Raw genomic sequence first — 15,887 nt, forward strand, 5'->3', positions numbered from 1 at the left:
CTCAGAGGGAGAAGAATGGGGGGGGGGGGGGGGAGACAACGCGCACTAGAATTATTCTAGTATACACTATAACTACGCCTATGGCCGAAACCATCCGAGTTCAAAAAAAAAAAAATGCAAGCGGGTGCAACAGTCCTATCGGCATCGCAGCAAGTCTGGCTGACCGATTCAATCCAACTCGAACCAAAACAATCCGTAAACTTTTCGGCGTTGGGAGCTGTTGAAACTCGAGAGTAGTACACTGTACTCGAGAGGTTTGCCGACAGTTTTCGATGTCTGGGCAAGATTCGCATTTTTGCTTTTGATATCACTTCGCATGATGCGGAATAACTCTACGACATTGTAGGTAATACATTACGCTATTTTGCTGTGAGCAGCTTGTTCCCCCGCGTGCTAAAACGAAAACACAGGGGCAGATGTTTGTCATTTGTGTTTTGGTCACGTACTACTTCTCTTGCTAGCCGCTGGCTTTGTTCTCACTCCCAGGTGACGTACCTTTCCTGCAGTCCTCATAGCTGGGAAACTAAAATCTTGATATAATCGACTGCTCGTGGTCTTCGGCTGCGTCAACTGAGCAGCATGTTCCACAAAGGCGGCGAAGGGCGCCCTAGAGGTTTTGGCTTCGGAAGCTTCGAGGTTTCTTCAAAGAAATCCGATTCGCAGCTTGGTCGCAGTGCTTTGCAACCAGAAACGACACCTGTTCCCGCCTTACCGGTTGTAAATCGACGTGGCTACACTGGCTTGAGCACCATAACACAAAACGCTTTGGACATCAACTATGGAAACCTTCGCAAGCGGCCTAAGACCGAAGATGAGTAAGTGTTCATCTCATGCTGGCGCTTTAGAGAAGTGCTTTATCGATCATCTGCTTTTAAGATTAACTCGATTGTTTCTTTATGCTGTAGAAATATGTTGATATAGTACGCAGATTTTGACATCCGGGAGCGCGCCACAAAAACGTTTAAATTTAGCTATGCGTAAGCTAGATTGTCAGAAAACTGCAGGCAATAAGTTGCAATGGGTCTTAGTGTGTAGCGGCCATGTTGGTCACCTGATCTAACATGTGAGTTGTGGGTTCATGTCGAAGCTACTCATTTTGTGCTGCCATTTGTTCGACTTGTCTATCTTAACGTAACTAGCTAGTAAGAGGTGAAATATATATGTGTACGCTCGGTATCTTGATTATACGCATCATCTACGGTCCGTCATCCACTTTTACTCATCAAAGCAGACCACCACCACAAACGCAGCATTAAGAGTGATAGAAATGTTCGGGCCTGGTTTTGTTTATTTGGTTGTCTTCAGTGACTAAAGATGCGTCTATTCTTTCAGGTACTTTGAACAGGATGATGAGGATGGGCGTGGAGGGCAGTTGGCATACATACCTGCCCCGGGAAGTCCTTCGTGGGATGAGCAGCAGCATCGAGAGAAACAACAGAATTCCTCTGATAGTGAAGAAGACCCTCTAGACGCCTACATGGCTGATATTCAGGTGAGCGCTGTAAATGTATTTTCTGAAATCAAACTAACTCTGTGTTTAAACAGTGCCTTTTTCTTTGGTTGTAGAACTTGTAAATACCCCAAGCCAGGCTAACCAAGCTTGGACACCCGGGTATTATTATATGTCAATGTCATGACTAAGTCCTTTAAGAAGTGTATTACGGGAAAAAGGCCCAATATAACTGAGAAGAGTTTCTCTGCACTGTAGACAGCAGAAACAAAGTTTCACATTGGACTTGTTGGCACGTCATATGAGAATACTTTGGTGTGGCGTAAGTGCATGTGTTCGCATTGCATTCATGTCCTGTAATGGGTGGGCTATTTCAAAACCTTCTTATACAGTGAGAACAGCAATATGAAGGGCCGAACCATGTCAAATGATAGCATGATTGAATGCGGTATCGAAGAGTTCAGTAATAGCAAGCCTAACTTACATAGCCGACCGCTACATATTCCCTGTGAATAAACTCTGCTACATCCCCTGCTAATAAACCTGTTAACATTACATTTAAGATGACCTGTGGTTCGTGGAAATGAGATTTGAGAAAATTGTCTGTGTAGTGACTTTCACTTGGCCAGTTTATACTGGACTTAGAAGAGCAAATTTATTTTGGCATATGTAAGTGTCATTTTGGTGCCCTGTTTGACAAGAAGTGAATTTATCTTTTGGAATTGATGGCAATGTCAATTTGTAAACTAGCCAGCGCATTTTATACTTACTTGAAGCAAAATGTAACCAAAGTGACAAAATGGTGTTGATGCAGTCAGCTGTCATGAGTGAAGAACAGGCGACGTTATGTCCAACACCGAAGATGCACTGCTTGTTTGGAAGTCTTCACAGTGGCAAGGTGTTGGCACCTAAAACACGGCAATAATTTTCTTGGCAAAGGAGTAATGACTGTTTTCATAAGCTAGGACGCTTAGAGCATTTTAATTTGCACACGAACTACTGCTTTCAGTGCTAGCATGAACTGCCCACTAAGTAAAATTTTATTTATAAATTCAAAGCACAGCCATTGAGGCTACACACTTTGACGCAGCGAACTCAGTTTGACAATTCCACTTGTAGGCTAGTGCATTTTACATCAAATGTAGTTAAATCTTTCTGTGTGACTGCTTGCAGATGACACGGCACTGCGCACTTGCTTACAGCAACATTAAATTTGGTTGTCTGATGGTTACATAAGATTAGTGTGTAACATCTAGCCTCCAACTTTATTATGCTGACTGTGATCATTGGTGCAGCTGTTGAACATACAATTTTAATAACATACTTGAAGGTTTAAAAAAGTTGTGTGTGGACTTTTGTTGGCGTTCTTCATTTGGTTAAATGATAGTTTACTACTTCACACAGTTGAGTAACACAGCCAGAAATAACTTTCAGGATGACAGTTGTAAAGGATAATCAAAGTCCATCTTCACTACACCTCATGCTGCTGTCTATGTTGGCATATGCCACAAACTGCAGGCACTGACCAACCAGAGTTGCTAGAACCATGTTTGAATCTCTCAGAGTGTGGTGTTGGGGCTGTGTTATCTTATCTGTGAATGTGTGGAAGACTCTTCTTTCTTCACAAAGTCTTCACTAGTTATCTGCAGCCTGTTTCATTTTAGATTGCGCAAAAGCACACCAAATCATTTTGCGTGCAGATCTGTTCACATAAGAACCCGTGACTCCTCTGTTACTCTTTTACTTCATTAAAAAAAATCATATTTCCAAGTTCAGAGCTTCATTGCCTGTCGGTTGATTGTATGTAATGTCTTCATTTGGGTAACTATTCAGTAAACTTTATGTGAGTGCTTATTAAGGTGCCATGCCACTGGATGTCTTATTATAAATGAAAATGAAAGTGAGCGCATATAGCAAGGACTCAGCAGATTATTCATGTCTTTTCAGGCTGTTGGGTTCTTAGATTGCCCAAAATGTTGAGGATAGTTTGGTGCAGGCTGTGACAATCGCTCCTCGGGTGTTTTCCATTCACAGAAAAAGCTGGAAAAAGATAAACCTTCCATTTCCAAGAATAGCAAGATGCCCGAGAAGGAAACCAAATCAAAGGATGAACTGAAGTAAGCATCATTGGATCTGTTGCATGCCCTCCCCCCCTTTTAATAATTTTTAATAAGTCAGGCTAATAATTAGAGCTTGATTTCTTATGTTATGAAGACGAAATATGGCCATGTGTGTTCCTGTAGTGCAGTTCTCTTCTAACAAGTTTTCATTTATTCTTGCCATTTTTTTCTTTAGGGGCGTTCGTGATGATATAGAGAATGAAGACGATGAAGAATCCTATTATCGTTACATTGAAGAGAACCCTAACGCAGGAGCAGACAAAGATGACAGTGACGTTGAGCTGGAATATGATGAGGATGGCAATCCGATTGCCCCAGTCAAGTCAAAGGTACAGCTTCCTGAAGCCACATGCATTAATTCTAATGTAATGCAGCTGATGCTGCACTTCTTTGCCTTGAGTAGTTCTTATCTTATTGAGTCAATTTTAAGTCTGATGTGCAGTTTTCTGAAACTTTTTCTCTTTTTCTTACTCTCATGATTCTTGTATTTACATAAAAGCTTACCAGTAATCTTTAGTAACCCTCATCTGGACCAGTATTTGTAACAACAGTGACAAAAAAAAGTAATTAACCAGCATTCACTTTGTATGCAGACAGTTTGCTCTTTCTAAGGTGCACATTTTCTTTTTCCGTCATCAGTACATCGATCCACTGCCACCTATAGACCACTCAACCATTGAGTACAAGGAATTCACCAAGAACTTCTATGTGGAGCATGAAGAAATAGCTGCACTCAGTGATGCCGAGGTGGATCAGTTGCGTGCTACATTGGGTGTCAAAGTGACAGGAGCTATTCCACCAAAACCTGTGACAAGCTTCGGCCATCTGGGATTTGACGAATCGATGCTCAAGGCTATTCGCAAAGCAGAGTACACACAACCCTCGCCCATTCAAGCGCAGGTATGCTGTCGTATAGCAGCACCATATTTATGCATCGTTGCCGTTGTGTGGTTTTAATGAAACGCCTTCACTAGAACCCCTGGAAATGTGCATGCTTATTTTTCAGTGAGTTACTAATCTTTGTCTATTCATACCAGGGCACGGCTGGAGTCACATTAACGGAAAACATTCCATGTGAAGTGCTTGACTTCAAAGAGCATTACATAGCTTTTTAGAGGTAGCAGACGCCATCAAGCACATGTATTGGAGGTTGTTAGAAAATGCCATTATCAGGGGTAGAATGCTACCTTCTGCTTTTGTGCTAGTAATTGTAAGAGAAAAACACTGAAATTTTTATTTCACTATGACCTTAACTTGAACCTCTTATTTTTCTGCAGTCTCGAGGTTGTTAATATGATGGAGATTATTTTGCTTGCTTTTAGAAATATTTAATAAAGTTTAGATGTAGGGTTGTGTCTGTGCACATTATTCAGCAAACTTATATTCCTTTCCTAGCACAATTAATTGCATTTCCACTAAATTTGTTTAGAGCGATGTTAAAGCAGCAGCACATATTTCTTTTTTTTAAAGCAGTTGCATAAGTTTAAATGAAAGAAGGGGGGAATTTCAGGGGCTTGTTTCTTTGTTTGACACAACCTTAATAAAAACCAGCGTCTCTCATAATGATATTGTCGTTTTGGGACGTTAAACCCCGGATATTATTATTATTAATAAAAGCCAGCAGATAATGAAGCCAAGCAAGATATAAGGCACGTTAATTGTACTGTTTAAAGTCTATTGTAGTAATTGTGATATAGCTGTGAAGAAAGTACTAAAGTGGACGAAAAGACAACTTGCAGCTGCCAGGGACCAAACCTGCAACCTTTGGATACCGAGCCCGATGTTCTACCATTTGAGCACCAATTGCACGTTCGGTCCTTGCTGATGGCAAGTTGTCTTTTTGTCCACTTTATTTTCTTCACATCTATATCAGAATTACTACAGTGCACTTAAAACAGTGCAATTAACGTCCCCTATACTTTCTTTGTCTTCATTATCTGCTGGTTTTCATTAAGGTTGCATAAGTTTAGTTGTTTGTACTAATGGGCACTTGTGGGGATGATGAATATTAGCGGATTTTATTATGTGCATAAGAAAGACAATTTGCTGTTCTTCTGATGCTTCTGTTGAAGTAATGCTTTAAGGTTTTCAGCATATGATTCTTAGTAATGATTGGCTCTCCAATGGCGACCAAATGATTGCACTTATTATAGGGAGTCCCAGTGGCACTGAGCGGCAGAGACATGATTGGCATTGCCAAGACTGGCTCAGGAAAGACTGCCGCCTTCATCTGGCCCCTCTTGACACACATCATGGATCAGGTGGGTGATGCTTGGTAGGGATATGCAGGTGAAAAAAACTTTTGCATGAATTTAACTGACTTAACGTCGTAAATACCAAGGGACAGCGGAGCTGAGGGGAAGCCTCAGCGATGGAGGGCAAAGTAATGCAAAGCTAAGACGTCATCGCTGACATCACACCACCTGCGTTCGGCGTGGCTGCACATTGCCTTCTCCCACGCCTGACTCCACCCTACCACCTGTACCACTGCTCATCATCTCCACTCACCCTCTGCTCCTTTCCGCTGGACCGCCTGCGACTTCCAACTCGCCTCCCTCCTCAAATTGCCTCCGCTAAACTATGCTGTATGCTTCCCCCCCTTTCCCTGATCCTCTTCCTCACATCATTCCTCCTCATCCTCCTCACCCTCACATCCTTTTCCCACTCCTTGCTATACTATCTATACTATACTGCACATGGCTATGCTTTACCCTCTCCCCTCCTTTCTCTCTCGTTTTCCTCCTCACCCTCGCACCACTCCTCGCTCTTGTTCCCTTTACCACCCTCTTGCTATAGGTGGCTGGGCCAAGCTTTACCCTCTCCCGTACTCCTCACATCACTCCTCACCCTCACTTCCCTTTCCCACCCCTTGCTATACTATACATGGCTGTGCTATGATTTATCATCTCTCCCTTTCCCTCCTCACCCTCACTTCTCTTTCCCACCTCCATTCCATACCATACATGGCTACGCTATGGAAGTGTGAACTGTTGGGCTAGTTGGTGAGACGTGTGATTTTGAAGAGCGAAAACTTGATGAAAACATCGACGAAAGCGAGTACAGGCAGGAAAGACGCTCATTGAGCGTTTTTCCTGTTTGTACTCTTTTTCATCGATGTAGTTTCATTGGTAAGCTTTTGCCCTTCAAAACCACACATGGCTATGCTATGCTTCCACTTCGCTTTGCCCAGCTGCTCCGAGTTTTGAGTGGTCACTGGCCACGGCTGGAACTCAAGCTTAAACAGCTCCGCTGTAAAAAATCACGAGGTTAAGTGATTGCATGGCACCATTTTGCTACACCTCTTTCTGATTCTTCTACTGGCCATTCTATTGAAGCCTGGTAGTTTGCAAACCCAGTGTGCTGTATATGTCATGAAAGGCTGGTGCAAGTTTGATTGAAAGTAGACAGAGATAAAAATGAGGGGGAAAAAACAAAAAAACAGTTATGACATAGTTAGGCATAAGCTATAATACAATATGGAATAGCATTAAAAACTTGTATAACCTGTTGTTTCTTTTTTGCAAGCCACATAACCGACACGCTACATTTTGTTATTTTGTTTATGGATGTGGGCAGTGCACAAAGTAGCTCTAACATTCATGATATGACATCCTGCTTACTATGTGCGATGATTTCATGTGGGAGGTTCGGAGACCTCGTTCCAGTTTCTCTTACAGTGTTTAAAAATTTATACTCCCTTGTAGTTTACCACTATATGAATGTCAACCATTTCAGCCGTTGTACTTGACTGGCGTGCTGTTTGCCTTTATAGATGACGTCATGCCGCTTTAGATGCAGGCCTGAAAGTTATCTAGGCATTGTTGTATTATAACATCATTACCGCAGACTAGTATCTTGTCTAAGTGATATGGGCAGGTTTTTTCATTGTACCAATACTTGTGTGTGTTTCAGATTTAAGCATTGAGTTACAAAGGCTGTTCACAGCTGAAAGCACGCTCTACAATGTCACTGATGCTTTGTTTGAAATCTGCACACACAAATAAGAAAAAACTTGGAGCACGCTTGAGCTTCACCTTCAAGAGTAGAATGGGATACCGTAATCGGGCCCCGTGTGCGTCGCCTTCTCAATTGCTAGCCTGGCTTCGATTCTCGGTACATGCCTCAATTGTACCTTAAGGAAACGAACGACTGTGCGCATAACATTAGCCATTTCAAACTATCCTAGAATGCTTAATGCAAGTACAGTTGCTAAGTGCCCACTACGCCATAATTTTTCTTTTTGCGAATCAGTGAAGGGCCCACGATGCGTCTGTGAGGCAACACGCGAACCTACGCAGCTGCTCACTTCATTTATGGTTTTGCAGCTGATGATAATTAAATATGTCTGAGTGCTTTGTAATGGGTGAGCCTTTAAAATACCAACTCGTTACACAATTCACATGTTTTGACGCCAGGCGCGATTCTACGCTTCTGCCATGCAATATTACATGCGTTAAGTAGACTCCTTCCACTACATGACATTCATATAGTGTTTTTTTTTTCCCGAAGCTGTTTCAAGCAATAGCGTGGCTCTGCGGTAGAACACCTGCTTGCCACGCAGATGGCCTGGGCTTGATTCTCACGTGAACCGAAGATTTTTTATTTATTTTATTTGCACCTTTCTCGATTTTTCAGTCACGGACACAATGATGATTTTTCAACCACAACCAGCGACGCCGACACCGGAATTTATACGAAACGAGCTCTTTAACGCTATTGCATTAATAATAAAGCACAGAACATTCATATGCTGTATCATCTTAAGAGTGACACCCTCAGATGTTTAGCTTTTTTATTTTTTTACATTGAATACCATTTTTGTTTTACCATTGAAAAACAGTTTTTAGCTACTGTCAATTAAGTACTTTTCTTGTTTGGAATGTCAGTGCTGAAAATGGGAGAGGGGGTGCCTGAACTGGATACTCCATATTAGGGAATCTTGGAGGTATGCATAATTTATATGAATAACATAAACCTCTCGGTGCATATCCGGCCATTTGTTTCTCTTTCTAAACAGAGAGAGCTCGCACCAGGGGAAGGTCCTATTGGCCTGATTTTGGCACCAACCAGGGAGCTCGCTCAACAGGTGAGGATTTTTTTTTTTTTTTTTTTCAGAATGTGTGAGTACAGTATGAAAACAGTGGGATAGCAGCAAACTATGGACAAGATGATGAACGTGAGTGACGTCCATAGCTTCCATAGTCATTTGTCATTCGTTCATATATCTTCAGTACGTGTATAACAAATTATTGCGTATGTGTATACACGGCCGTCCTGCATTGAAGATTCTCATACACTGTGAGCACGTTACTGCAGACATGGACAAAAAGGACACTGCACAAATGTCAACTTCAAGAATGCATTTAGTATAAAACCAGTATCCGTATATAATACATAAAGGACGCAATATAATTGAGGTTTCACACTGTAAGCCTCTGCAAGTGTCCGACATATCAAGTGCGAACCTCTCTTTGGGAACCTTTGACTCATTTGACCTGCTTGTATGTTTCGCACTTGCAGATCTATCTCGAAGCCAAGCGCTTCGGCAAGGTGTATGGTGTAGCTGCTGCCTGCTGTTTTGGTGGTGGCAGTAAGTGGGAGCAGTCCAAGGCACTCCAGGAAGGAGCCGAGATTGTCGTCGCCACCCCTGTAAGCCTCTTGATCTTGTTCTGCACTTCCTCGGTTTTTGTCTTTTTTTCGTACCATGCAAGAAATATTTAGAGAAGGAGGAGGAGAGATTAGTTGTCGGTGTTAGTGCTGCTCAGCAAGTAGATACTTCGCATAAAGTGGAGAAAAAATGGCATGGAGTAGGAAGTAGCACCATGTGGATACGAAGTCGTTGGTGGCATATACCAGATGCCTGAAGAATTGGGCTCCATAGTCGCTGCAACTGCAGTGATGGGACAGTCACACTGTTCCCCATAAGCCAAAACCAGTTGGTAGCACACTTTGAGTTGCGTGATGGTTATCTGACAATTTACCTGTGCCAGAGTTTTGAACACTCATGTAGCATTTATGTTCACACTGATCCAGGTGTCACTTCACCATTACATGTACAACACTGTTTGTTCTGTATACAGTTTCTTGTCTATTTAGCTGGTGACACGAGTTCATGGGAGCCTTTTTCCATTACAGGGTCGCATGATTGACATGATCAAAATGAAAGCCACTAACCTGGAGCGTGTTACATTTTTGGTGCTGGATGAAGCGGATCGCATGTTCGACATGGGCTTTGGTCAGTGGCTGAATATAATAGCTTAAGTTTCTTAAACAAGAGAGTCAGAAAACAAGCAGGCAACAAGGCGTTTAATGGTATCCTCAGCTACTCATTCTTAAGTACTGTTGGACACTCTTCTCACACTGCTATGGCCTTGTTTCTGTTTTTCTTGTACTGTTCTCGCAGATGTGAAAATTTAACCTGTGCATTTTAAGTGTCTTCTTTTCCTCTATATTTCCTGTTTAAGCATTTCCATTAGTGATATGCTGTCCAAAAGTATTGCTATCAGAGTATACTGATACTGTAGGTTACTGTCATACTGCTTACTGTGGGTTAGCACCAGCTGTTGTAAGGGGGTGCTTGCAAAGAAAATTTTTTGTGTTGCACTTGTATGCAGCTTTTGTTGCTGGTTGTTAGCGTTTTGCCCATGCGATGATCACAGCATACACTTGCAATTTTTTTCCCGCCATCTTGTGAACTGTGCCGCCTGTGAATTCCTTGCAGAACCCCAGGTGCGGTCCATCTGTGACCATGTTCGCCCTGACAGGCAGAGTGAGTAGCCTTGCCTTGTCTTTGGACTTTTACTGTCAACGCTACAGAGGCTCGTTAATATCTTTAAAGCATACAAAAGTTCGGCAAGTCTGATGACATCAAGGCATTCGGTGCTATCTAGAGATTGTGGCAAAACTATCATAAAGTGGACGTGATAGTAAATGTTCATTGGACGACTAGTGAAAATGTCAAGTTGAAGTGCAAAAGGTAGGTGGTAGACACTCAATAAACTTTTTAGAAAGGTGCCTCTTGAAATTGATGTTTTGCCGCTCATGAAAAAAGATTTCATAGCCCTATGCATTGCAGTGTGGAATGCCTTTGGCTTCTGTTGACGTACGATCATTCTAGAATGAGCGACAATGCATGAGTCGGGCTCGAAGCACTCTCTTAGTAAAGGTGGCTGTGTTACCATAGAAACCTTGAGACAAGAGTTTAACCAGATTTCACCAATCCAGTCATGCACATACTCCATGTTTTTCGTTGTCTGTATTTATTGCGAAGGGACTAGCACACCAAGAGGCAGGATGTTCTTAGATCTTGGCACAATGTGCTTTGTCATGACTGCACCACATCCCTAGCTTCATACCAATCCTTTGTAATTGACAGTGGCATTTAAGCAAGATAATGAGTGACTGTCATGATGGTTGCTAATGCCACAGAATGTGCCTTAGGTGGTTTATTGTTCTATTAAGAAAGACAACAGAAAGTACAGTAAAAACTAGTTAATTTGGATTTCACGGGACCGGAAAAACTGTCCAAATTAACTGAATGCTGAATTATCAAAAGTATCAAGAAAACAATTTCCAAATGTCTATTTCATCAATGCACGTTCATTTTCTTGAGGAATACGTGAATCCAGTAATTATTCTGCATAACTGCAGTGCAAAAGCCGCAATTTTCATCATTTGCGACTTCGTTCATGATGTGAACGCAACTCAAGATCCTGTGTCTTAAGCCAAAATGTGCTCTCAACCCATTCCTTATTACATACCAACAACGTGAATGTGGATGGCAACCACGCCTTTCTGAAAGCCCTCAGCCATTTCTGCTGGCCGCGAACGCCGTTCTCGCTGCTTTGCGCTCATATTTGCGGCGCTTCATGCTTGGCGCGCTCCGAGGATCGTCCGAATTAACCGGGTTGCGTCCAAATATGACTGAATTAATGAGCGTTTGATGCCATTGAACATAGTACATGCTGGCCGGGACCAGAGAACACATCCGAATTATCCGATTTTCTAAACTAACGAATGTCGAATTAACGATCTTTCATTGTACAAGGACATGCTCATTGCTAGAATGAAACCCTTTCCACTTTCTTTTTTTTTTTTCATGGTATTATCTTTGTACATTTTTTGTTGGTTATGGCGTTCTCAGTTTCTCATGTGTGTTTATATCATTTGTCATCTCGATTGTTTATGTTGATTGTCAAGAGATGCGGCAACCTACGTAGGCCTTCAATGTGCCGTGTTTGAAGTTTCACACTACATTTCCACATGATTCTTTGTTGCAGTTAGAAATGAATGAAATGATGTGGCTTTCTTTTTTCATTTTATTCAGTCTTGAAATAATATTTCCTCTTGCCATTAAATAGTGCAGCAGTGCAGCATCCATCAGTCCTAAAAGCGATACTGTGTAATATCACCTTGGCACATTCAGTAGCCATTACTACTACTTAGGTCCTATGCTGAGACAGACTGCCATGGTGACCAGCTGTCCTTCAAATGAAGGGCCCAATGTTTGCAGTTCACTTAATTTACATTCACTTATCTCTTGGCGTGCACGAGTGAACCACTGAATGTAAAGCAAGCCACCTTTCTTTTCTGTATGTGTAGCCCTCATGTTCAGCGCTACATTCAAGCGCAAAGTGGAGCGGCTGGCTCGCGATGTGCTTACGGACCCTATCAAGGTGGTTCAGGGTGATGTGGGAGAAGCTAACGAAGATGTGACACAAATTGTACTCGTGATGCCCAGCATCCCACCGACATCCAAATGGAACTGGCTCACTACACACTTGGTGGAATTCACCTCAGGTGAGAATAAATCTTACCTTGCTGTCCATGAACTTTTTGTTGCCTATATTGGTAAGCTTACTTCACATAACTAAGTGAAAAAGTTTTTTTTTAACTGTAGAGCTTCGGTGTTCATGGTCTTTACAGCTTCTGACATAATGCCGCTTGAGTCCTCATTCAGTGTACTTAGGTTGTGATGAAGTGTACAAACTTCTACAGAGTGTGGTATTTATTAAAGTTTGTTAAAATATCATAGACACTGCCCTGCTTTTACTGTGAAATGTGAACACTTGCAAATAAGTCTTGTTAATGAATGAATTGCAAGTGTTACTCCTAATCTCACTAGTGACCTCCCAAGTTCCCTGCAAGTAACTTATTTCTTGTTTTTCTTGTAGCATTTCTCAATAGCATATGCAAAGTCAGATGAACTCAAAATCAAGTTTTTATGCAAAATCTTGTCATCAGCAACAGTGTACCTATGCTTTGGGATGGTGTGTTTAATTTTGTGTGCCTTCTCTGGTGCTTTTCTTCGTTCTGATGCATTTTTTACGTGTACATATAGACAAGTATGAAAGGGGCATTACATTTGGGGATACGGTCCGTGCTTTCGTGCCGGAACAAGGAAAGTATTGCAGTTTGCAGATCAATATGAGAGAGATCTCCGCTTTTAAAATCATGCATCAGAAATGAATAGATGTTTCCTTTGATGTTGGATTCCCTTGTCTGTGCATGCCTTCATTGTAATTTTTTCCTTTTTCTTCATCCTCCTCCTTTTTTTACTTGGACTCTGGCATAGTGGGCAGTGTTCTCATCTTCGTCACCAAGAAGGCTAATGCAGAGGAGCTGGCAAACAATCTAAAAGCCCATGACCACAATGGTAAGTGCTGTTGATAACCAAGCTGTCAGCTTTCTTCCAGGAACCTTGGGTTTCATACATCACTGGTTTCTGCATGAAACAACAGATGAAGTACAAGTGGAAGTGGTAGAAATGTATTACTACCAACTACACCAAAACCAGGCACTGTTGAGGTTGGGATATATTTGGCAACATGCTTGTTGGCCAGTTAAAAAAAAAAAGACAAAAAATTTTATGAGGTTGTTCTTCGTCTGCTTTTTGTGCGTGCTTGTTTCCGTGTGTAAACCACATACTGTTGCAGAAAACAAGATTAGTTGAGCATTTTGCTGATTTTATAAGTTAAGTTGGCCCTTCAGTACTTCCACGCTTTTCATAGTTCCAACTTCCTTCCAGGCTATACAGCAACTCTTCTTTGTGTATTCGTAAGAACGTGAATGTGGCATCGAACTGCTCTCAGAATTCAGAGACTCATTTCTTTTTTCTGCGTTTCAGTCGGTCTTTTACATGGAGACATGGAGCAGAATGACAGAACAAAAGTGATTGCTTCTTTCAAGAAAAAGGATTTCCCTATTCTCGTGGCCACAGACGTTGCTGGTAAGTTATAACATTGTGGTGGAAACTCAATCTGCCCTGCACTGGATTGAGGGCAGCTTTCATACCCCGGTCACACTGGCAAGTTTAGTGTCATTTTGAGCGAGTGCACTTACGCCCCCAGAATGGCACTTTGGCAGTGCGCTGCTACACGAGAAAGGGAAGTGCACTTTGGAAATGATTGTAATGGTGATGGGTACTTAAGTAGCACAACAGGTATTTGTTATTTCAGGCAATGTTTCTTAAGTAATACTGTGTTACAGCTATAACCAGCCCTTAAAATATACGTACAAACGCGGCGGCTGCAGCCATTGCACGGCATGCGCTGGGCATGCCCCTGGCGGTCGGGGCTGTAAACTGCCCGAGAACGAGAATAGCAAAGTAGTGTCTTGTATTATAGTATGTTTTAATGCATAAAAATATTCCTAATGAAGAAAAGGATAGTTCAAAAATGCTATGAACTCGGCTTCGGATAATAATTTATTTATTTTCGAGCCACTGCTATCGAGGCTAGACACTCCGTCTCGGCGAAGTGAGTTTGGCGAACGCACTCGCCGGCAAGTGCGCTTCGCAGCGAGTGTCACTAAACGTTCCCGTGTGACAGCGTGCGAATGGCACTAGCGGCAAAGTGCACTCCCTCAAAGTGCACTTAAGTTGCCTCGTGTGACAGGGGTATCAGTCTTCATTGCTCGCATGAACATTGTGTGCATGCACGCTAGCGTTCTTCCTTACCAGCTTCACGCAGATTCTTACAACACAGCACTCTGAATGGAGAGACCTTAAGGGGCAATGACACAAAAGTTTTGGATTGGCTTTTTTTTTCTGCAATATGTTGCTGGGGCCCTATGGGTTATAACATCGAACGTTGCTTGCTGCAGCACGTGACAAATTATTAATCCTTTCATTGCCGGGTTTTTTTGTCACTGCTGCAGACCAGTGTTGCCATCCAATTTTAGGAAATTACCCTGCATCACAGTCAGAATTACCCTACTTTACCCTACGCAATTTTTTTATTACTTTAGATTTTGCCATATGCCTAAAATAATGCAGTTAAATAATAATGAACTACTGACTATACTTCACTGTACCACATGTAGATGTGTGGTGGCACTGAAGTCGGTAGCAACTTTAGTGGTTTAAAAATTGGCTTTGGAGAGAGGCTAAGGAACATGAAAGTGAGCAAATGGGAAGACAAATCGTTCTTGTTGTTGAATGGAAAGAGTGTTCAGTCACATTTGAGAAAAGGAACTAGGAGACTCATCAGCAAGTATATGGCTGGCGGCATATAAGCGATATGGCAACAAAGAGCGTTAAGAAAAAAGTCAGACAAGCGGAAAATATTTATTGAATATCAGCGATGGAAAGAAAACCGGCTCTGAGTAACTACCGAAAGGGTAAAGACGAAGCAAATATGTATGCATTTTATGATAATTCAAGGGGAAGCGATTTGCTGTTTGAAGCAAGGTTGTGTTGTCTGAGAATGCATAGTTATAAAGAGAGATTCAGTAAAGAAGAAGAAATACAGTAAAACCTCAGAGATACGATCACGGCTCATACGAATTTCGGGGTGATATGAATTTTTCTGTGGCCCCGGCCAAGGCCCGTTAGCCTGCAATGTATTGGAGTATGGTTGTTGTGAACCGGTTTGCACTCGGCGACGTTTGATACGAACGTACGCTGGCGCACAGGTACGAACAGGTGCGGCCCGCGCTGTCGCGGAAGACGCGGTAGTCACGCGCGGGCGCGGACATGCACGCGGCGTGACCATCAGTGGTGCGCCATTGCCTCCGAGATAGCGCGTGCGAATTTTGAAGGCGTTTATGCGCCTTAGCGTTTAGATTACAGATGACGTTGACGTCGCGCTTTTTTTTTTCGTCGCGTTGACACGTGCTCCAGTGCTCGAGGCAGCAGTGTCTTTGTACTGTGTTAACACGTGCCTGCCACGTTGATGCAAGAAGACTGAAACTTGGGCTGCGGGTCCGTCATGAAGTCCCATGAAACGTGGACGAAGACCCCAAGAGACGAAGCGGACGGTCTGGCGAAGGAGCTTGGCCTCTATCTATCGTGTGCAAAGCTTCCTAAGTCACTTGTG

General features: G+C 42.4%; 1 protein-coding gene across 1 annotated transcript in view; it reads left to right on the top strand.

The window, feature by feature from the left end:
* Positions 1-245: 245 nt before the first annotated feature.
* Positions 246-15,887, top strand: part of LOC119387978 (ATP-dependent RNA helicase DDX42) — a 29,647-nt gene continuing 14,005 nt past the window's right edge. The window contains exons 1-14 of the mRNA XM_037655572.2: positions 246-346; positions 487-815; positions 1,333-1,492; positions 3,485-3,567; positions 3,746-3,899; positions 4,210-4,470; positions 5,724-5,831; positions 8,588-8,656; positions 9,091-9,219; positions 9,706-9,805; positions 10,292-10,339; positions 12,172-12,369; positions 13,145-13,225; positions 13,697-13,798. Of these exons, the coding sequence (XP_037511500.1) occupies positions 580-815; positions 1,333-1,492; positions 3,485-3,567; positions 3,746-3,899; positions 4,210-4,470; positions 5,724-5,831; positions 8,588-8,656; positions 9,091-9,219; positions 9,706-9,805; positions 10,292-10,339; positions 12,172-12,369; positions 13,145-13,225; positions 13,697-13,798 (1,729 nt within the window). The 5' untranslated portion in view covers positions 246-346; positions 487-579. The remainder of the gene's footprint in view (positions 347-486; positions 816-1,332; positions 1,493-3,484; positions 3,568-3,745; positions 3,900-4,209; positions 4,471-5,723; positions 5,832-8,587; positions 8,657-9,090; positions 9,220-9,705; positions 9,806-10,291; positions 10,340-12,171; positions 12,370-13,144; positions 13,226-13,696; positions 13,799-15,887) is intronic.

Source organism: Rhipicephalus sanguineus, chromosome 3, assembly GCF_013339695.2.
Source record: "Rhipicephalus sanguineus isolate Rsan-2018 chromosome 3, BIME_Rsan_1.4, whole genome shotgun sequence".
Taxonomy (NCBI): Eukaryota; Metazoa; Arthropoda; class Arachnida; order Ixodida; family Ixodidae; genus Rhipicephalus; species Rhipicephalus sanguineus.